Source organism: Ovis canadensis, chromosome 19 (assembly GCF_042477335.2).
Source record: "Ovis canadensis isolate MfBH-ARS-UI-01 breed Bighorn chromosome 19, ARS-UI_OviCan_v2, whole genome shotgun sequence".
In the NCBI taxonomy this organism is placed as follows: Eukaryota; Metazoa; Chordata; class Mammalia; order Artiodactyla; family Bovidae; genus Ovis; species Ovis canadensis.
Window position 1 is genome coordinate 25,400,079 of NC_091263.1, and position 22,130 is coordinate 25,422,208.

Here is a 22,130-nt window from a genome sequence, read left to right on the forward strand (position 1 = left end):
TGACCCAGGGATTGAATCCAGGTCTCCTGCTTTGCAGGTGGATTCTTTACCACTGAGCCACCAGGGAAGCCCCAACTCTTTTCAAGGGAGAGAAAAATAAGAAACTTTGGTTCACCTACCATATTTTTAACTAGAAGTCTCCTTAAATTACTTTTGAATGAGTGGACTTAACTATATTACAGGGCTTTTTTGAGAGGTGAACATTTATAACATAAGCAGCAATATTTCATTTCCGGCACTACTGTTTAGACGTCAGGATATAGAAGGTACTTTACTAAAGACATGATAGAAAGTTCTAATAATTTTGTAACTAGTAGATAAAGGCTTATGTGACATATTAACTCCAGGTTACTGTGGCCATTCCTTTATAGCTGGGGTGTCAGGTAGATTGGCAGAGACTTTCAGGAGTACGTGGTGAGGAGGAGTCTGTGGCTGTGTCCTTGCTGTGATTTGGTTACTCGTGGGTGTGGCAGGGAGAAATGAGGCCAGATGTTAGGCTTGTGTAAGAATGCCATTCCTCTACTTGGGCTATAATTTGAGAAGTAAGTAGTGTCAAAAGGCTTCTGGGCAGCCAAAATTTTAATGTCACTAACTTCATATTGCATAGTTAATGTAAGTTATTAATAAGGACAGTTTTTTAAAAATCCCTCATTTAGAATTTCCTTATGTTTATTTTGTCTGCAGTTCTATTAGATGTAGTTATCTAGTTTCTAAACTAGTAACAGGCTAAAACAGATGGAGGTATGGAGGACAGTTATCCCCAATTTCCTGACAAGAAGGTGGAAAGCTGAGAACGGCTTGTGTGGCTGGAGCAGGGTGCACACTTCAAGATCCGGGCTAGCGCGTGGTTCTTCTGAGTCCCTCATCCACTTCCCCAGTACTCTCTGGATCACTGTTCTCAAATTTTTTTCACTGGGACCAGCAGTTAAACAACAATAACATTCTTTTTGCACAGACACTTCTAAAACAAAAGTTTTATAGAATCTTCATCTTTATGACATAAGATGCCATATTTTGACCCCAAATATTCCTTCATTAAAAAAAAAAAGTTGATCCCCATCCTCTAATTGATTCCGCAACCCAGCCAAACTTCTTTCACCATACCATGCTGTCTGCATAAGGACAATGTTGATAAACGTAGCCGCTAACTCTTAAATCTCTATTACATCAAATGTATCTAATATATTTTAACTATACCAAAAATTAGACATTGAAAAGCATTAATCGTAGGCTGAACAGCACACTCTAAAGATAACAACACAAATTTTAGATATTCGTATTACTGAGAAATTCTATGTTGGTCAAAACTATGTTAATCAAAGTTTATTCCATTGGGGCTCTATTATCTGAGAGTTTTCCTAGAAAGAGCTACTGTATTCAAGACAGCTGAATTGTCAGATGGATACAGATATCTAAAGTTATGAATTCAAGATGGTTAAATCTTAAGGCTTACTGTTCCTAAAGGTGACTGCATTAGTTTCCTGACGTTGAGAAACACAGGACCACAACCTGACTGCCGAATCGCCCAGTTCCTGATTCACAGTCTGTGTGTCAGAAGCCTGGCATGGCGGGGCCTCACGAGCAGCGATCAGGCTGCTGTCCACATTGTGTTCTCGCTGGCGATGCGGGTCCTGGTCCAGCTCACGTGGCTGTGGCCGTGGGACACAGGCCCTCGTTCCTTACTGTCTTTGGCTCCTAGTGCCACCCGCAATTCCTCACCGCTCAACCCTCACAGGCCTTTGCTTTCCTTCAGGGCTGCAGCAGTACCTCTCTGCTTTCTGCCCCCACCGCCCCACTCTGGACTCATTTGAAGGGCTTGCGTGATTAGGTTGGTCCCATTCAGATAGTCTCCTTTCTCTGAGTTAGCTTAGAGTCAGCTGAGTAGTAATCTTAAATATACCTGCAAAATATTTTTTGCTCTGAAAGGTAAGATCATCAGGGCAGTGATACCACATATTTGCAAGGTGAGGGTGATTTTGGGTCATCTTCGAATTCTGAGTACCACGGTGACTAAAATTTTTTTTTCTTATAATGAAATTGAGGGCTATGGTCAATTAATATTCAATTGGCAATGAAAATATTGTAAGCCTGGATATAACCATCAGGTTTCTTGACAAATAGCTTAGACATCTGTCTTCAGATTTCTCATGGCTGTGAGGATTAATTAGAGCAAATTTAGTTTGAAGGAATGTAAATCCCTATATATTTTAAAGTGAGGGTAGCTGTTAAAGATGCAAGACTTTGTGATAAATACTCAAGTACAGTTAGTTTTTTTTGCATATTTTCATACTTTGCAGTCACGTCCATTCCCTCATGTGATTCTTACTTTTGCAACTCCAGACGCAGACCTACAAACCATCAGGCCAAGCTTGGCCATGTGGTACTACTTTTCTGAGGGCAGTGTGTCTTAGGATCTATACTTTAACTTCATAAACCCCAACATTTGATTTTGCTGATTTTTCCAGAGCTGATGAAGCTCCAGTTAAAGATTAGGCTCATATGAGAAATCATTGTGCCAATTAAGTTTCACAGTAGAGGTGCACTTTTCAAGTGATTTGGAGGTCCTTGTCTAGAGTAGCCCTTTCTTGGCATCTGGGTATTTGGAAAGCTGAATTATTAACCCCCTAATTTTTTGGAGATGTTGGAATCACAGCAGAGAGGGTTGGCTATGAGTTACTTCCTGTGGCCTAGTAATACTTTCCTAACTTTTGCCCTCTCAGTAGCCCTTTTATTAAAGGAGATACTACATATAACCATATAAAAGGAGATACAAATGGTTCTTCTCCCAGTCATATTGGTAGTGTTTGAAACATCTGGTCTTTGAAGCTGGTATGAGTTGAAATTCATGGCTGTGAGTGGGAATGGTTATTACATTTCCCTCAACCTCAGTGAGAATTATTTCTGAACTGTTCTTAATATTTGTGATTTAGTTTCAGTCCTGGATAAACACTGTCCAGTGACTGCTTTCCTTTCCCATTTTCTAAACACAGTGTTGGCTTCTAGTCATACATTTTTTGGGGGCTTCCCGGGTGGTGCTGGTGGTAAAGAATCTATCTGCCAGTGCTGGAAACACAAGAAATAAGAATTGGATCCCTGGTTCAGGAATATCCTTTGGAGAAGGAGCTGGCAACCTGTTCCAGTATTCTTGCCTGGAGAATTCCGTGGACGGAGGAGCCGGGCAGGGCTACAGTCCATGGGCCACAGAGTTGGACGCGACTGAGTGACTAAGCACACACAAGCGCATGTTAATTTTTCTCAGTTCAGTTCAGTCGCTCAGTCATGTCCGACTCTTTGCGACCCCATGGACTGCAGCACCCCAGGCCTCCCTGTCCATCACCAACTCCCAGAGCTTACTCAAACTCATGTCCATCAGGTCAGTGATGCCATCCAGCCATCTCATCCTTTCTCGTCTCCTTCTCCTCCCGCCTTCGCTCTTTCCCAGCGTCAGGGTCTTTTCAAATGAGTCAGTTCTTCGCATAAGGTGTCCAAAGTATTGGAGTTTCAGCTTCAGCATCAGTCCTTCCAATGAATATTTAGGACTGGTTTCCTTTAGGATTGACTGGTTGAATCTCCTTGCAGTCCAAGGGACTCTCAAGAGTCTTCTTCAACACCAGAGTTCAAAAGCATCAATTCTTTGGCGCTCAGCTTTCTTTATAGTCCAATTCTCACATCCGTATGTGACCACTGGAAAAACCATAGCTTTGACTAGACGGACCTTTGTTGGCAAAGTAATGTCTCTGCTTTTCAATATGCTGTCTAGGTTGGTCATAACTTTACTTCCAAAGAGCAAGCGTCTTGTAATTTCATGGCTGCAGTCACCATCTGCAGTGATTTTGGAGCCCCCCAAAATAAAGTCTGTCACTCTTCCCACTGTTTTCCCGTCTGTTTCCCATGAAGTGATGGGACCAGATGCCATGATCTTAGTTTTCTGAATGTTGAGCTTTAAGCCAGCTTTTTCACTCTCCTCTTTCACTTTCATCAAGAGGCTTTTTAGTTCTTCTTTCTGCCATAAGGGTAGTGTCATCTGCATATCCGAGGTTATTGATATTTCTCCTGGCAATTTTGATTCCAGCTTGTGCTTCATCCAGTCCAGCATTTCTCATGATGTACTCTGCATAGAAGTTAACTAAGCAGGGTGACAATATCCAGCCTTGACACACTCCTTTCCCAATTTGGAACCAATCTGTTGTTCCATGTACAGTTCTAAACTGCTGCTTCTTGACTTGCATACAGATTTCTCAAAAAGCAGGTCAGGTGGTCTGGTATTCCCAACTCTAAGAATTTTCCAGAGTTTGTTGTGGTCCATACAGTAGCTTTGGCATAGTCAATAAAGCAGAAGTAGGTATTTTTCTGGAGCTCTCTTGCTTTTTTGAAGATCTGACAGATGTTGGCAATTTGATCTCTGGTTCCTCTCCCTTTTCTAAGCCCTCTCCCAATTTCTAAATCCCTTGGACATCTGGAAGTTCATGGTTCATGTACTGTTGAAGCCTGGCTTGGGGAATTTCGAGCATTACTTCGCCAGCGTGTGCTGGTGCTGCTGCTGAGTCGCTTCAGTCGTGTCCGACTCTGTGCGACCCCATAGACGACAGCCCACCAGGCTCCCCCGTCCTTGGGATTCTCCAGGCAAGAACACTGGAGTGGGTTGCCATTTCCTTCTCCAATGCATGAGAGTGAAAAGTGAAACTGAAGTCGCCCAGTCATATCCGACTCTTCGCGACCCCATGGACTGCAGCCTACCAGGCTCGTCTGTCGATGGGATTTTCCAGGCAAGAGTACTGGAGTGGGGTGCCATTGCCTTCTCCTGCCAGCGTGTGAGATGAGTTCAATTGTGCGGTAGTTTGAGCATTCTTTGGCATTGCCTTTCTTTGGGATTGGAATGAAAACTGACCTTTTCCAGTCCTGTGGCCACTGCTGAGGTTTCCAAATTTGCTGGCATATTGAGTGTAGCACTTTCACAGCATCATCTTTTAGAATGTGAAATAGCTCAACTGAAATTCCATCACCTCCACTAGCTTTGTTCATAGTGACGCTTCCTAAGGCTCGCTTGACTTCGCATTCCAGGATGTCTGGCTCTAGATTGGTGATCACACCATCGTTATCATCTGAGTGGTGAAGATCTTTTTTGTATAGTTCTGTGTATTCTTGCCACCTCTTCTTAATATCTTCTGCTTCTGTTAGGTCCATACCATTTCTGTCCTTTATTGTGCCCATCTTTGCATGAAATGTTCTGTTTATATCTCTAATTTTCTTGAAGAGATCTCTAGACTTTCCCATTCTATTGTTTTCCTTTATTTCTTTGCATTGATCACTGGGGAAGGCTTTCTTATCTCTTCTTGCTATTCTTTGGAACTCTGCATTCCAATGGGTATATCTTTCCTTTTCTCCTTTGCCTTCTAAAACATTGATAAGGCTTCAACTTTATTTCACATTCAACTATTTTGTTGTTTACAATTTTGAGGCCTTACTCTTCCTATTTTTTGTCTGGGTTGAGTCCCTTAAGGTAACTTCTGCACATTCCTTCTATCATGTGTTTATTTTTCTGTTTCATCTTTTAGAAGGTATGTGTGTGTTGGAATTCTGAGTTGTAAGCAACAGAACTCAGCCCAGCTAGTTAAGCAGAAAAGGGATCTGTTAATGAATAAATAGTTGGTGACTTACAGAATTTTAAGGAGGTCCTGAAAGTCTGTGCTGATGGCTCTGCTCAGCCCAGCTGGGGGACGGCACTAAGAATGTTGCAGCCGCCTTAGTCTGGCGCCCTGCATCTCGCATGCACGGCTCTTGCGTATGACTGCAGGAAGCCCTGTTCTCCACGCTCACCAGCTGACGAGCTTTATTAATTTTGCATGTCTGTTTTCTCATATCGCCCATATATGACTCAGAGTCTCACGTGGGTATGTTCATCGGGCGAGCTCAGGTCACCTGCCCTAGATGAAAAGAAGACTAGGTTGGTGAGTTTTTGGAGTTCAGACTTAAGTACTTATAAGAGCTTTTTAGAAAAAGAGTTTATTTAACTTTTGTCACATTTTGTTGATGTTTTCCCCTCCTCCCAATTAAACTATTCCTTTCGATTTCTGCTTCTGACATAAAAATCTGTTTTATTCACCTCTTGTTCCCCATCCAGAGGAGTGTGGGATTTGCAGTTCCCTGCAGTGGAAGTAAGGAATTCTAACCTCTGGACTGCCAGGGAAGTCCCAAATATCATTTAAATCTTTAATATAGCTTAAGTATAAACTAAAGGTCTGACTAATTTTGTTCCCCTATATGGATGGCCATTTGTCCCAACACCATTTACTGAACGTTTGTGTTGATTAGAAATGTTAGACTTAATTGTACACTGAATATGCACATATGTGTGTATGTGTGTGTACACTGTTTCTTGTGACCTCTCTGTTCCAGCATAGACACAGCAGCACACGCTGACTTGACAGATGGATGTTCCATTTGTTCATTCATTTATTTTAAGAAATATTTACCAAGTGCTTTTTATTTATGTAGTGCTGTACAGACTACAAAAGGGTAAGACATCAAGACATTATTTTTTGTGTAGATGAGTTAAGGCTTATCTTGTTATGGGTCAGAGGGCATCTTGAAGTGTTGGTTTTATATTTTTAGGACTGTTTTTAGCTCACCTTAGAGTGGACCTCAGGCTCTAGTTTCAATCTGGGGCTTCTTGTTTAAATTTATCCTACGGGTTTTTGTACTAAGGACTGTAGGAATCTTGCAGTCCTTCACAGAACTAATGGACTGGCATCTCAGTACTGGGGTGTGGTGTGCACAGTGTTTACAGAGTAAGACCTTTGACTAGAGACATGTTTACCTCCTCCTCTGCTGCTGCTGCTAAGTCGCGTCAGTCGTGTCCGACTGTGCGACCCCATAGACGGCAGCCCACCAGGCTTCCCCGTCCCTGGAATTCTCCAGGCAAGAACACTGGAGTGGGTTGCCATTTCCTTCTCCAGTGCATGAAAGTGAAAAGTGAAAGGGAAGTCGCTCAGTCATGTCTGACTCTTCGTGACTCCATGGACTGTAGCCTACCAGGCACCTCTGTCCATGGGATTTTCCAGGCAAGAGTTCTGGAGTGGGGTGCCATTGCCTTCTCCGATTTACCTCCACAGGTCATTATAATTGAATGTTAGAGCTGGAAGGCACTTTCACAATTGAATTGACAAACTTATTTTTAATGAACTTGGAATAATTTTGATTTATAGGAAAGCTGCAAAGACAGTATAGAAAGTTTTCATATACTTCTCACCTGGTTTCAGTCTCCCCTAATAAAATAATTTTATCATCACAACCTTACTTTGAGGTTTATTTTAGCACTCAGAAAATTAATTTAGTGAAGGTCATAGTTCAAGTTGGTGGCAGAATCAGACCAAGGACCCAGTGGGTAGCCTGGGTCTGCTAGTTAATGACATTTCACTTACCTTTTTTCGTTTTTCATGTATTTGCTCTTTTCCTTCCTTTTACTGGGTTCTTTGGGCATGGACTGTGAGAAAGGACTATATAATATGTAGTGTGCTCACGAGTGTAGTCTTTCTAATTTGTGCAATAATCTTTTAATCTAGGCTTCCTCCAGTTCTTCAACACCAACGAGAACCAGGAGCAGGACGTCTTCATTTACAGAGTCACTTGATGAGGGTACACCCAACAGAGAGGTAAGTTTAGAATTTCTTCCTTAATAAACTTACAAGAAGCTTTTTATGCTTCTGTTTATAAGAAAATGGGAATTTCTTTTGACATATCATTTATTTAATTCCTAGATCTTTTTTTAGTAACTTTTTTTGCTAATAGTAATTTTGCTTTTATCAAGTGTGTTTTCTTTATCTGTCTTAATTTGAGAGGATAATATACTTTGCCTTTAACATTTGAAATTTTCAGAATGATGTGACAACAATTTGTTCAGCATTATGCGGGGAGAAGTCCTGTATTTTCAGGTTATGATTGGAAACACTGAAGTAACTACTGATTCCAAGTGACATACAGCTGGCACCATAGCTCAGATTAGATTTTTTCCAACATTTTTTCTTTCTGTGAAGGATTGTAAGAGTCCCAGAAGTACAGAAAAAAGGGTAAAACAAAGTGCACACATCAGTGAATTTTTATGAAGTGAATCCCCGTGTGGCCACCATCAGGTCAGGAAGAGGAAAACTGCCAGCCACTGTAGTGCTTCCTCCCTCCCCTACAGAAGAGTACCATCGTCCTGCCCTTCTGATACATGCTGCTGCTGCTGCTTCTTTTTCTAAATAGTACCTGTTAAGTATGCTGTCTGTCGTAAACATTATAGTTAAACCTGTGGGTTGCCTAATTTTTGGCTATTTTAAATTATGCTGCTGTGAACATTATTGTACATTTCTTTTGCTACGTACTTATAGGAGGAGAACCTCTGGGTTAAAGTGTATACGTAGTTTTAACACTTTAGAAACTAATGCCTATTGTCTTCAGGATAGTTGTGGAACTTTACCTTCCTACCAGGAGTTTATGAAAGTTGTCTTTAATTTCAGCTATTCTGATGGATATGTAATGTTCTCCTGTTGTAGTTTTACTTTGCATTTCTCTGATGACTGATAAGATTGAGCATTTTTATCTGTATATTTCATCTAATGGGATTGAGCATTTTTCATCTGCGTATTGATAACTTCTTTTGTGACGTGCTTATTTCAGGCTCTTGCTCATTTTTCTGTTGGTTTATCTTTGTTTTATTGATTTGTAGGAGTTCTTTTTTGTACTGTATGGATAGGAGTTTTTTAAACTGGATATATGCCTTGTAGATATCTACTTCCTTTCTGACCCTTGCCATTTATTCTCTTAATGGTATCCTTTGAACAGAAGTTCTTAGTTGTAATGTAGTCCAATTTATCAATATTTTATTTTATGGCTAGTGTTTTTCATTTCTTATTACAGTATTCTTTTCTTATCCTTGAGAGTATTTTCCTGTATTATCCTATTTTACCTTTCACATTTGAATCTATACTCCCTTGGAAATGAGTTTTTTCAGTATGGTATGAGGTAGGGATCAAGTTTCACTACCACCGTTCTCCCCCTGTGGCTACCCAGTTGTTTCATTCTGTCCACACCGCTCTACTGTGCTACCAGAAGTTGTGTCCATGTTTGAGTGGATTTGTTTCTGGACTCTATTTTCTGTTCTCCTCTTTGCTATGTCTTTGACTTGTTCCTGTACTGTCTTCATATTGTCTCTATATGAAATCTTGCCTTCAGTGTAGAGCAGGTCTTCCTTGTCTTGGTTTTAAAACCAAAATTTTGTAGATTGCTGGCTTAAACAACAGACATTTATTTCTCAGAGTTCTGGAGGCTGGGCAGCCCAAGATCAAGGTGCCAGCAGATTCAGTATCTGGTGAGGACCCTGTTCCTGAGATGCACACCGCCTCTTCTCATTATGTCCTAGCATAACTTTTCTTTCTTGCATGCACCTAGGGGGAAATGGAGGAGTAGGGAGGCCCCTCTCCTTGTCTTTCACTTTTTATAAGGGCAGTAATCTCATCATAGAGGTCCCACTCTTTTCACCTCATCTAACTCTAATTACCTCCGAAAGGCTTTGTCTGCAAGTACCATCACCAGATATCACTGGGGTTTAGGGCCCAAACATTCAGTCCATAGCACTGCCGCCTTGTTCTTCTGGAATGTCTTAGTTATTCCTATACCTTCCCATATAAATTTCATGTAAATTTTAGAATCAGATTTTGGAATCAAAAAGCGCATGTACAGAGAATTTAATTGGGATTGCACTGATTCTATAGATTAGTTTGGAAAAAGTTTCAGTATTATGAATCCAGTTTTATAGCCTTTCAATATTTTAAGTAGTGTTGGACTGAGCATTGTATGTAGTGCATAATTTGCAATGCTGTTATTCCGTAGGATAGGTTTCTAAGAATGAGATTGCTAGGTCATAGGGTGTATGCAGATTTAAAAATTGCAAAGATTTTTTTCCAAACTGCCTTGATGAGGATTACTTTAAAACATAATTTTTGAAAACCATTATTTAGTAGATGTTGATAGCAAAATAAAAACTTCATAGTAGTTTTTGCATTGAAAGTTAATAGTATACTGTGTCCTTAGTGTATATATTTAAATAATCTGACAAAGTTATATATGAGTATAAAGTATATGCATACTTTCTTTGCGATCTTATTTTCTTATGCATTATTTACAATATTGTATTTTTTTAACTTTAAGATTTCAAGTTAATGTTGTTGAATTTAGTTTATATGTGAAACCAGTTTGAATGAAAGCTAGAGTATTGAGCAGCAAAAACACTTTGCAGTCAGTGTTAATGGCATCATTCCTATACTTAGTGTATTGGTTAATATTATGGTATATTGGCTTACATACAGTTGAAACAATGAAAATAACTTGTTGATTGCTACTATTGCTTTTTTTTTAAATTTGTTTTTTCTAGGATGCTTTAAAACCTTTAAATTGAATGTATCTTTACAAAATAATCCTTTCTGAAAGGGATGGTTTCAGCATTCTTTTACAGCAGGCTAAGTAAGCTAAAGGTTATTTTTATTTTTCCCCATATTCCAGTACTAAAGCTCCTGTGCTTATAGGGATAGCTTAGGAAATGGTTTCTGTTTGACAGCCAAAGCAATACCATCACTTTGTCTAAAGCATTTTTAAACAACTCTAAAAAATATTTTTGATCACAAAGTGAAATGTACACCTTAGTTCAGCTTATTTTGAAATAAATAAGGGACTTCTAAATTTCACGATCAAGTTACTGATTAAAAGGACATTACATAAAATTATCTTTTTAAGTCATCAGCTCTCTCCCAAACTCCCTGAGTTTTTCATTTTGTTAAACCTCTGAGGTGAAGGATACTCTGTCAGTGATGGGACCCTCACTTTTAGTTTAAGTTTCTTTTTAGCAAAATGTGGAAGTTTAATTAAAAATACAAATATTTATTTGTCCATCTCTTCAGGAGGTACATAAAGTCTGTGTTATCTAGAAAGCTTGAGAAGTAGAATGGTGTCATTACGTTGATTTTCTGGTCAATTAAATGTTTTGCCTTTTCTCAGATGTTGGGGAAAATCCTAATATGTTTGGTTTCCTGTGTTAGTAAATATTTTATATAAATCTAAATAAGTCTGTCTTTGGTAGCAGTGCCTCAGGCCTCCTTGTTGTTTTGTCTAAGTTGTGTATAACTCTTTGCAACCCCATGGAGTGTAGGTAGCCTGCCAGGCTCCGCTGTCCATGGGATTTCCCAGGCAGAAATACTGAAATGGGTTGTCATTTCCTTTTCCAGGGCATCTTCCCAACCCAGGGATCAAACTTGTGTCTCTTGCATTGGTAGGCAGATTCTTTATCAGTGAGCCACCTGGGAAGCCCCAGGCTTCCCTATAGGGGTGTAAAAAATCATCCATATGATTGTAGACATTGAAGGCAAAGGGGAATAGGTTGATGTGCCCTGACATGGAGGTCTGTGGGGCTCTGGGATCTCATCCTGCACAGACGGTGAATCTCTCCAGTTGGCCTGATACCCTGTCCTGGGGCTCCTAGGCCCAGCCTCAGTACCCTCAGCACAGGCTTCCTTCCCCTTTGTGTTGCTTGAGTTGAATCTTTGCCTCTGGAGCTGGGTGCCTTTGAGCAGTATAGAGTGTAGGATCACGTAAAGGGCTAACTAGGCAAATGAGCTACATGTCCTCGTGCCCTCTGCTCCACTCTGATTTTTCTTTTTACTGAGATAAAATTCCTATAACATAAAATTTACCATTTTAAAGCGAACTAAGGGTGGCGTCTAGTACATTCGCAGTGCTGTGCGTCCATCACACCCATCCAGCTCCACGCCGTTTTCATGACGCTAAAGGAAGCTGCTTGCTCATTAAGCAGCCATTCTGCCCTCCTCCCAGCCCCAGGGGACCGCTGATGTGGATTACCCTTTCGCATATTTCACATAAGTGGATGCACAATATGTGACTTTGCGTTTGTTTCTTTCACTCGGCATCATGTTTTCAAGGTGCGTCTGTATTGCAACGCGTGTAACTCCTGCACTCCTTGTATGGCTCAGTCTGAAGACTTTTCTAAGAAAATGAGAACATGTTTGTTTGTTTGGAGTAATACCTGGAATAGATGAGTGAGAAGGGGGTGGTTTTTGGAACGGTCTGGCTTTGCTGGCTGAAGGATCTTTGAAAGTTAACTTTTCAGTGACTTAGATTTTCTCACGTGTAGGATGGGAACAGCAGTGCCTTCCTCCTGGGATTGTGGGGATAGCCAGTAGCACGGCACGTCCCTCTCCTCACATGCTGCTGTGCACGTGGTGGGCGCTTCCTGCGCTGTTACTGGGGGCAGCTTGGGAAGGCAGGGTGACCTGCTTCACTGTCTCTGCTTAGGTCCCGTCCAGAGGGGAGGGAAGCAGATGGAGCCTTACGTGGATTAGGGCCCCATGGGTGTTACCTCTCTCTCTGTCTTTGCCTGCTGAACTTTTGAAGGAATGACATTTTCACTTTCTTGCCTACCCTGCTCTCTGGTTTGTTGTCTTCTGGAGGTACTTCCTCATAGATGGGGCTCAAAGTAGGCATGTCCATTCTTTTCCTAGGAACTCGTCTGTTCACATTTTTCATATTTTAAAATTAATCTTTAGAAGTCAGTTTATTTTCATATATATATATATTTTGGCTAAAAATGATGTATAGAAACAAATAACGATTTTAGTATTTTAGTTGTTTGACAGATTCTGTTCTGTGAGTAGATGTCTGTTCACATATCCTGTATGCTCTTTTGCTTCCCTACATGCAGCACAAGCCTGGAGTAGTAGGAGGATCCTAGGATTCCATCCCTACGTGCTATGTGGCTTTAGGCAGCTTCCTTTAACTTCTCAGAGCCTCAGCTTTAAACTGTGGTAAAATGAATATCCATTCTCACAGGGTTCTTGTGAAGGGCAAGTGAATTCAGAAATATGAAAATACTTGTAATTTGTATATCACATACAAAAGATCGTTATTGTATAGAAAAGAAAAAGCATTATCTATACTCACCACCTGTTGAATAGCACAGACAGGACATTTTATATTAAGAGTGACACTGTAGGGAAACAAATAATGAAGCATCAGGCTGCTTTGGACTAGGTGCTTTCCCAAGCTTCAAGAAAGATATCTCCTTTTCTTTCTTATTATCTTGATTTAAGCTATTTTTCAGAAACAAAATGCCGTCTCTTATCTCAGTAGTTGTCTTTGTATTTCCAGAAAATGTTCACTGTTTCATGTGATGACCCCTAACAGGGATTCCTGATACTCTCAGCTTTTGACAGGTCCTAAGCATTTAAAAAAAATAAATTCTTTGTTTCGGGGCTTCTGAAGGTGGTGTTCTTTAGGAATTATTAAGAATTACCTTCCAAAGTGATGGGTGAGAAATATTTCTTTGTAAGTTTGGAATTAATTTTGCTCCTAAATGGATTGACTTTCAAAGCTGGATATGCTTTTTCTTTGTTAGACTGTTAGATTATAACCTACCTACCCTCTGTCAGTTAATCCAAATAGAAGATATGCCTGTTAGATTGCCTTTGATATCTGTTCAGTTCTCATATTTTTTCTTTTGCTCTAATGATAAAACATGAATTAAATGAATAGGTTTCCTGATATTAAGCCAGTTGGTCATTCCTTAAATCAATTCTACTGGTCAGAGTGCATTATTAATATCCTGTTGTTGTCTGATACTTATTTTATTTACATTACCTCTGACTCTGTAAAGAGAGAGAGTTATACTTTTTGTGCCATCCTTATCAGATTTAAGTAATTGGAAACTTTCTATTTTTCTCTTTCTTTTCCTTCTCCTCCTTTATATATATTTATATATTTCCTTCTCCTCCTTCTTTATTTTTTTAAAAAAATTTCATAGTTTTTACAGCTTAAATTTTATACTACTTTTGTTAAAATTTATTCACAAATATTTTATTCTTTTTAATGTTAATATACATTGAGTTGTTTTCTTAATTTCATTTTAATTTTTCTTGTTATTCCACAGGAAAAAAAATAGGATTTTTATAAATTATCATTAATCTTGTTATCCTATAACCTTCTGAACTCATTTATTAGTTCTATGATTCCTTTAGTGGATTACTTAGTATTTTCTTTGTAGAAGATCACGTCATCTGGAGGTAGAGGCAGTTTTATATCTTCCCTTAATCTGCTGTCGTTTATTACATTTTCTTGCTTAATTTCCTGGGCTAGAGCCTTCAGGTGAGCAGTAGTGAAAGCAGACATACTTGTCTCGCAGAGGGAAGGTGTTCAGTCCTGGAGGGAAGAGGGAAGGCCTTCAGTCCTGGAGGGAAGAGGGAAGGCCGTCAGTCCTGGAGGGAAGAGGGAAGGCATTCCAGTCTTTTTGTCGTTGAGTATGATGCTAACATGGCGTTTAGTATATTTTCTTTCTCATGTTGAGGAAATTCCCTGCTGTTCCTAGTTAGTTGAATGTTCTTCCCACCAAGCAGTGCTGGATTTTGTCAGATGCCGCCTTTGCATCTTGAGATTGACATGTGGTCTTGTCCTTTACTCTGTTGGTATGATGTATTAACTGGTTTTGGGTGTTAAACCAGTCCTGTATAGGATAAGTTCCACTTGCTCATGGTGTTTAATTTTATATTGCTGGGTTTGCTAGGTTGTTTTTTTTTTTAAGGATTTGTTTTTTCTGTATTCATAAGAGATATTGGTCTGTTGGTCTGCAGTATTTTGGTGTCAGGAAAATATTGGTCTCATAAAATACATTGAAAAGTGTTCCCACATACACATACATACATATATATACATATATGTGTACATATATATGTGTGTGTGTATGTATATATGTGTGTATATATATGTATATATATGTGTGTATATACATATATGTGTGTGTGTGTATATATATTTTAAGGTTAGCATTAATTCTTTAAATACTTGGTATGATTTACTAATGATGCCATCTGATCCGGGCTTTTCTTTTTGAGAAATGTTTTGATTATCAATTCAGCCTCTTCACTTTTTATGGTTGGTCTGGGCTTTTCTTTATGAGAAGTGTTTGATTACCAATTCAGCCTCTTCACTTTTTATGGTTGGTCTGGGCTTTTCTTTATGAGAAGTGTTTGATTACCAATTCAGCCTCTTCACTTTTTATGGTTCTGTTCACAGTTTGTTTCTTCCTGCACCAGTTTTGCTTCTTTATGTCACCTGTGTTGTTCAGTTTGTTGGCATGCTGTTATTGCCTTGTAATCCTTTTTATTTTGTAAATGTAGTAGTAATTTTCCCTCTTTCATCCCTGATATTAGTAATATGAGTCTTCTGTCTTTATTTTTCTCTGTTAAACATATGATGAACCAGTTGGTTCCATTCTCTTGCTGAGTGTACTGAGCATCCTCAGGATTGCAGTGGCTGATTTTTTTTTTTTAACTGGGGCAGCAGGCTGATCTTTGATGATATATTTTTCTTAAGTCTCAGGTGCCCTGAGACTTTACCAGAAATTCCTTGAATCTGTGTTGCTACTTTCCCAGTTTTCTGGTTTGATGTGTGGGTTTGTTTTTTCTTTTAGTTTTTACCATCTTTATATACCCGTGGTCTTTTCAGTGCTAAATAGAGCTAGGGAACATTAGATACCTTTTCCCTTTTTTGCTGTCTTTTCTGTTTAAAGACTGTATGTTTTTATGTTTAGTAAAATTACCCATATAGACGTAATAGGGCCATAATTTATGATCTTGGATTTGATAAGATGATTTAACCTCAGTCTGTACTGCGTATTTTCTCATATATTGCTATAGTGGATTTTTTTTTCTTGTATTTTCTGAGTGTATTATGTACCTAATGTATACATTACTGCAAATAAGAATGAAATAAATTTGACTCAAAAAAGTAAGTTGTTGCTACAACAGCTATATATAACAGAGTTTTGGAAGATAGAAACAGGGCCTCTTCTTGTCACAGTAGCGCTACTAGAAGATTCTAAACTTTTTGGAAGTTCCCTGGCTGTCTAGTGGTTAGGACTCTCCACTTTGACTGCTGGGGCCCAGGTTCAGTCCCTGGTCGGGAAACTAAAATCCCACAAGCCATGCGGTGTGACAAAAAAATAAAACCCCAAAGCTTTCCAGGGTCTCTTTCCTAAAAGAGGATAGAGTAGTACAGAGGGGATATACTAATTCATGACGTATAACAGTGGATGCTAGCTAGCAGATGCCTTAGGTCTGGCATTAGGACTTAATTTTCTCTTTGAATGCTGGTTGAGAAGGACCGGAAGGGTTCTGTGCTGCCAGAATTTGTTTTAGTGCTACAGGCCAGAGGCTAAAGTGGGGCTCACAGCACTCATGAAAGGCAGCTGAGAAAAGCTTTTCCCAGCTGATGCCTAGAGCTCTCTGTGGCCCATTGTGAGAAGCTGCTGTCTCTAGGGAGGCTGTGTGACCAAGAACTGAACCATACCTCACATGGGCTTAGTGACTGAGTCTGTGATAACCTCTGTGTTGCTAGGGCTGGAAACCCAAACTGGGACTCAGGGAGTCAGACTGACTGGATAAGGAGGGGTGAGCACAGAAGGAAGGGGAAAGGTAATACTTTCCTGAAAAGGAGCCTGTAAATGAAAATGACAAAAGAAATGCTGAGAAGACAACCAATAAAAACAGAAATTGGGCTGTATCAATTTATTGCAGGTGAAATTAAAATAATTAAAAGGGCAGTCTGGATAAGACTTTGAAAAACAAGTATCTTCAGTAAGGTAAATGAAGTAATAATTATTTTCTGAAAAAGAACAGAAAATTGTGGGCAGAAAAAAAAAGCAGGCCCCAAAATGGGCTAGGTAGAGAAAAATAATTAGAAATGCAATTTTTAACTTGTGTGTGTTTGTGTAACCCTCACCGTCAAAAAGTTCATTTTAATTATAATTTCTTACACATCGAAATCATGATACTATTTTGGTATATAGTATACAGTTTATGAAAGAAAATTATGTAGATGAGAATGAATATCAAAAGAGCTATCTATAGTATAATAGAATTTATCCTTAAAATTTATTATCAATTTGTTTTAAAAATTTCTGCTGTATGTATTGGAGAAGACTTATTTGTATATAAGTACAAATAAATGATTAAAGTTTTGTGTGTTTATCTGCCCCATAAATTTCCATGCTGTCTTTTTCTGTCAATAGAAATGAGCAGCTCAGTATTTAAGGCTTTGTGTTCTTTATCATGAATTGTTCTTATTGGTGTAGACTTTAATGCTGAATTGCCAGACGTGCTGTGTGCTAGGGTGCCTGTTGCATACATCATTTGTCTGTCGATAAGCAAGTTGTTTAAAGTTGAGTTTTGAGGTCCAGAACAGCTCAGCTCATCTCTCTGAACCTTCCCAGGAGCTTACTATTTCTGTGGGTAGAGTGGTGGTAGTGCAAGGCCACTAGAGTGTTGTGCGTGTTTGTGGGATGAGAACTTTGCAACATGCCCTTATGATTTGTTTTTCATCCTTTATTTTATGTTTATGCCTCTGCTCATTACCCTGAATGAGACAGCTCCTAGCCGGGATGATAGCAGAGCCTGCTTTTCTCTCTGAGTATACTATCTTTGCTTTGGATTCCTCCAAGCAGCCTAAAACCCAGACTGAAAGTGTGGTGAGTCCTTCCACCGCTTTCTGCATTCCCTGTATGGGGAAGCAGAGTAATTTGGTCATTCTAGAAGCATATCTCATGTTGCTTGTCACTGACCACCTCTCAAAGCATTTTCAGTGCTGTGTTGCTAACCTTGCTCTAAAAAAATAAGAGTGTAAACTGCTGAGTTCTCATGGCTGGTGTGTGTTTGCTAGCTTTTTAACAGCAACAAAGTTTAACACTGTTTTCATTAATATAGCAAAGAATACTTTTACTTGGTATGAACTCTTAAGTTTTCCTCCCTAGGGAATGTTTGCTCATTAACTAAAAGAGGTATGTATTGCTAGGAATCTCTGTTCAACTAATGGTAGGAGGCCAAGAATATTTTGAGATGTTACTCACATTTTTAGGAATGAAAAAAATCATTGTATATAAATCCATAATTAAGCAATATTGAGTAGGCAGGTGGAGTCTACTGTAACAAGTTAGTTGCATCTTATTTTGGGAGACTACCAGTTTTGTGTGTATTAAACATTTGAAAGGAAAAAAATTACCTCTTTATCTTTCAGCTGACTGAATTCATACAATTTTGAATCTTGTGTATAATTCTACTTTGGAAAATTTGCTAAATTAATAAATTTAGCAAATTAAAAGTTAGACGTTTGATTGCCAAGTAAGGATAGCTTTTGGTGTTAGAATGAACACCAGCTGAACTGGGATTGAGGTTTTTTTTAAACAATAAGAGTTGGTTTAATTTATTAAGCAGCTGGTGATGACATTAGAACATTTCTGTACTTACTCATGGGGCTTCCCACTTGGCTCAGTGATAAAGAACTCACCTGCCAGTGCAGGAGATGCAAAAGACACAGGTAAGATCCCTGGGTTGGAAAGATCCTTGGAGGAAATGGCAACCTACTTCAGTATTCTTTCCTGGAAAATTTCACGGACAGAGGAGCCTGTCGGTCTGTAGTCTCAAAGAGTCAAACACAACTGAACGACTAAGCACACACTCATACTTAAGTCGTGCAGCCAGCAAAGACTTGGTCTGCATGTGGCCAGTAGCAGTCCTATATTACCTTCCTTCTAAACTTGGTTTTAGAAAAGAAAGCAGCTGAGAATTCTTGTGACGCCTTAGCTTGGCTCTCAGTAATAGAGGTCTCTTCTTGGTTCTGGGCTACCAGTTATACCTCATTGTTTTCAGTCCTGAGAGGGAGATAGGAGTCCCAGTTGGAGATAACTTACCAACTTATTTTAAAAATATAAAATGATATTCCACTTCATGTAGTAGTAATGGAGGCTTGACAAAAAAAAAAAAGAACTTCTTCTAGGTCCACTTCTATAAGTACATAAAAACAATTCATATTGAATACCTATCCTATTACAAAAAAATGCTAATAATTTTAAAATGAAGACTTTAGAACTATTTAAAATATGGTAAGTAGGCTGAAAGTCTGTGATAATCTCATTTAAATTTTGTTTGTTTGTTTGTTCAGGTAACAACATTTCTCCTCACATAAAACCATGGTATAACCTTACAGCAGTTAAAAGTGATTGTTGAAAGATGTAACAAATCATAATTGAAGACAAATCTGGCAGGAAACCTGTGTGTACTTTTAAATTAAATGCACTTTAGAAACATTTTCTTGTTATCTAACAATTGCCTCCAGGAGTCAGTGTTGGTGACCGTTGAGTATTGATGTGTGTTGAGCTAGTTCTTTGGGCTTCTGTCGGCTGGGAGGCATTCAGAAGTCTTCTTGCACTGAAAGAAGGGCTGCATAAGGGGTTAAGAAGCAATCCTTGAGCCTCTACTGTCAGTCAGGCAAATTGTAGGGTTCTTGCCCTCTGAACGTTTGTAGTATAGTATTGAGACAAAAATGTCAAAATACGCTTAACAATTCAAAAGAATTAAGGCATTGTAGAAGAAAATACAAGCATAGGAAATGTGTTAGTCCCTCAGGCCAGCCATAGGAGGCTTCACAATGAGAGGCATTTGAAAGTTGAGAGATGAGAATTTGCAGGGCAGAAATGAAGAAGGCATTATACGTGGTGATAATATCTGTAATTTTTGTTTCTAGGGATTCCTAACTTAAATTTTCATGGTAACACAGTTCAGTACTTTCTTTAGTTGTCTTGCATTCATTCAGATATATAGTATTTTTTGCAGTTACTAACTCAGTCATGTCTTACTCTGTGACCCCATGAACTGGGGCTTTCCAGGCACCTCTGTCCATGGGATTCTCCAGGCAAGAATACTGGAGTGGGTAGCCAGTCTCTTCTCCAGAGGATCTTCCCAACCCAGGGTCGAACCTGGGTCTCCCGCGAGAGTCTTGTAGAAAGATTCTTTACCATCTGAGCTACCAGGGAAGCCTGATATATGGTATAGCAAGTAAATTAAAATATAGGTACAGGAAAGAAAAGTTTTTAAATATTATGTTGTTTGTTTGGTAGAGTGGTATTTCAAACAGTTGTAGAATATCTGTTTTTGTATGGATCACAATAATGTGCCAGGTTTTTTTTACTACATAAAATAGAATCTCTTACGGAGCTCTCTTGTTTGCTTTCTCCATAATTTAACAGTCAGTTACTTTCCTTTTTTTCCCTTGATAAATAAAATTCATTTAATTTAATTTTATTTATTAAAGTTCTAGTCTTGAGTAAACATCTTTTTAATATTCTGTGCAACTGAATATGAAGTATATGTAAGCATTTTTGCTGCACATAGACAATTACTTTTCAGTTGCCTGGCAGAGAGACTTGCTGATGATCTCTGTGAAATATGTCTTTTATTTTAGAGTGTGTAGTATAGGATATTTTTAGGGCTGGAAAGCATTAATTATAATGTACAAATGTATGCCATGTATCCAGCTTCTAATTCTTTGAGATGGCAGAGAAGAGGAAGATAAAAGTTAATTCCTATATTCCCCTAACTGTTCTCCTCTATGTAAGTTTAAGGAGGTGTCTTGGACTGATAAAATTTGATAGCTCTTTTTATGTTGGAGGGACAAGGTATTTAAACTTTTATAAGGGGAAAATTCAAACATAGCAAGAGTGGAAATAGCAATAAAAATTGCATAAGATTTCTTGTCCTTCCGCCAATATCCATTGTCCAGTGTCAGCAAATAATAACTCATGGCTATCTTATACCATCCCCTCACACCTCCCTAACCATACCCCTTCCGCTCTCATCACACATGCAGATACCCCTCTCCCCCATCCCCATGGGATTATTTGAAGCAAATTTCAGAAATCTTACCTATTTTGTTATATATTTCTAAAAGATAAAGACTAAAGCTACATAATCATAGTACATTTATCACAACAAAAATTAATTATTTCATAGTATCAAATACCTAATGAGAGTTCAAAAATTTGAGAACACTCTTGCAAAGTTGCATGCCTTCCCCACTTGTATTTAAGAATAAGAAGAGTCATGTATTTGACCTTTTCTTGGTTAGCCCTAGAGGTTGTAGGGAGATGTACTTTTTAAGCACCAAGTTACTGAAACATAGTGGCTAGTGTCTGGTTGAATGCTTTTGTTTAAAACATGGACGTTACTTTATCATGAGCTGCTTCTATAGGTTTAATTTTAGTTAGACACTTAACGTATTATGAATAGTGTAGAATTTTGAGTCTCGAAGAATATCAAACCGTATGGAACTCACACAGGTTTGATGTAATAAGTAGAATGCTGTGTAAGAACATTTGTCATACCAACAGAACAGAACAAAAAACTTTCATTTGTGGAAGAAATTATTTTTAATTTTAAATTTTTCTGAAAACTGTCCTACCAATTTCATTTAGACTGGTGGCTTTAAATGAATGAGGCATTTCCATTTCTTATTAGGAAGATATTTTTCAGAGCTTAGCCCGAATAACTTTAAATAGTATTTAATTGTAAGGAACAATTGACATTACTTCCTCCGGATAGTTTTCTACTTGAATGAGTTTTGCTGATTGAATTCCTGATGTTAATTTTGTATTGAGGGAAAAAAATGGGGTGATTGTAATGGGGGGAGGCATGGGATTAGTTTGAAATAAATTTTGCTACGTACTAATCCTTGCTGTTTAGTTACAGATAAAATAGCAAAATGAATTTTCTAGAATACTTACCATACTAGTTTTGCCTTGCATGAAAAAATTCTAATAAGTGAGCAATTACTAATTTTATTTAATAGATGTGTGTCTGATAGGTTTTGGTGCTTGGCCTTTATTCTTAAGAGTTTTAAAACTTCAGTTTTCTGATCCTCTCTTTACAGTGTTTCTTTGTTTTTCTTAGAATGCGTCTTTCCAAGCCACAAAATCTCCCGACAGTGTTAATGGAAGTGAACCCACAACTCCTCAGGTTTGTTTTATATGTTATTTAAAAGAAAGAGCAAGTCATTTCAGTGTCAGTCTATATATTATTAGCATTTGACTTTACCATGAAACAGTGATGTCCAAACACTTGATGCAGTATGTATGGTAAATCCAAGTTTGTTGATGGTTTTTTGGAAAAAGTTTAAAGTGAAAGTAATACATGTATATATATGTATGTATATATGTATACACACACCAGTCTTGTAAGCTTCCATTATTGCCCATTTAAAAACCT

The 22,130-nt window shown here is 38.5% G+C and overlaps 1 protein-coding gene across 5 annotated transcripts in view; it reads left to right on the top strand.

Annotated features, from left to right (window-relative positions):
- GOLGA4 (golgin A4) overlaps nt 1-22,130 on the top strand; it is a 104,655-nt gene that overhangs the window by 9,144 nt on the left and 73,381 nt on the right. For 3 of the 5 annotated variants that reach the window (XM_069561302.1, XM_069561303.1, XM_069561304.1), the window contains exons 2-4: nt 7,563-7,652; nt 17,465-17,563; nt 21,816-21,881. In XM_069561302.1, the coding sequence (XP_069417403.1) occupies nt 7,563-7,652; nt 17,465-17,563; nt 21,816-21,881 (255 nt within the window). The remainder of the gene's footprint in view (nt 1-7,562; nt 7,653-17,464; nt 17,564-21,815; nt 21,882-22,130) is intronic. The other 2 variants (XM_069561305.1, XM_069561306.1) reach the window with 1 other exon arrangement.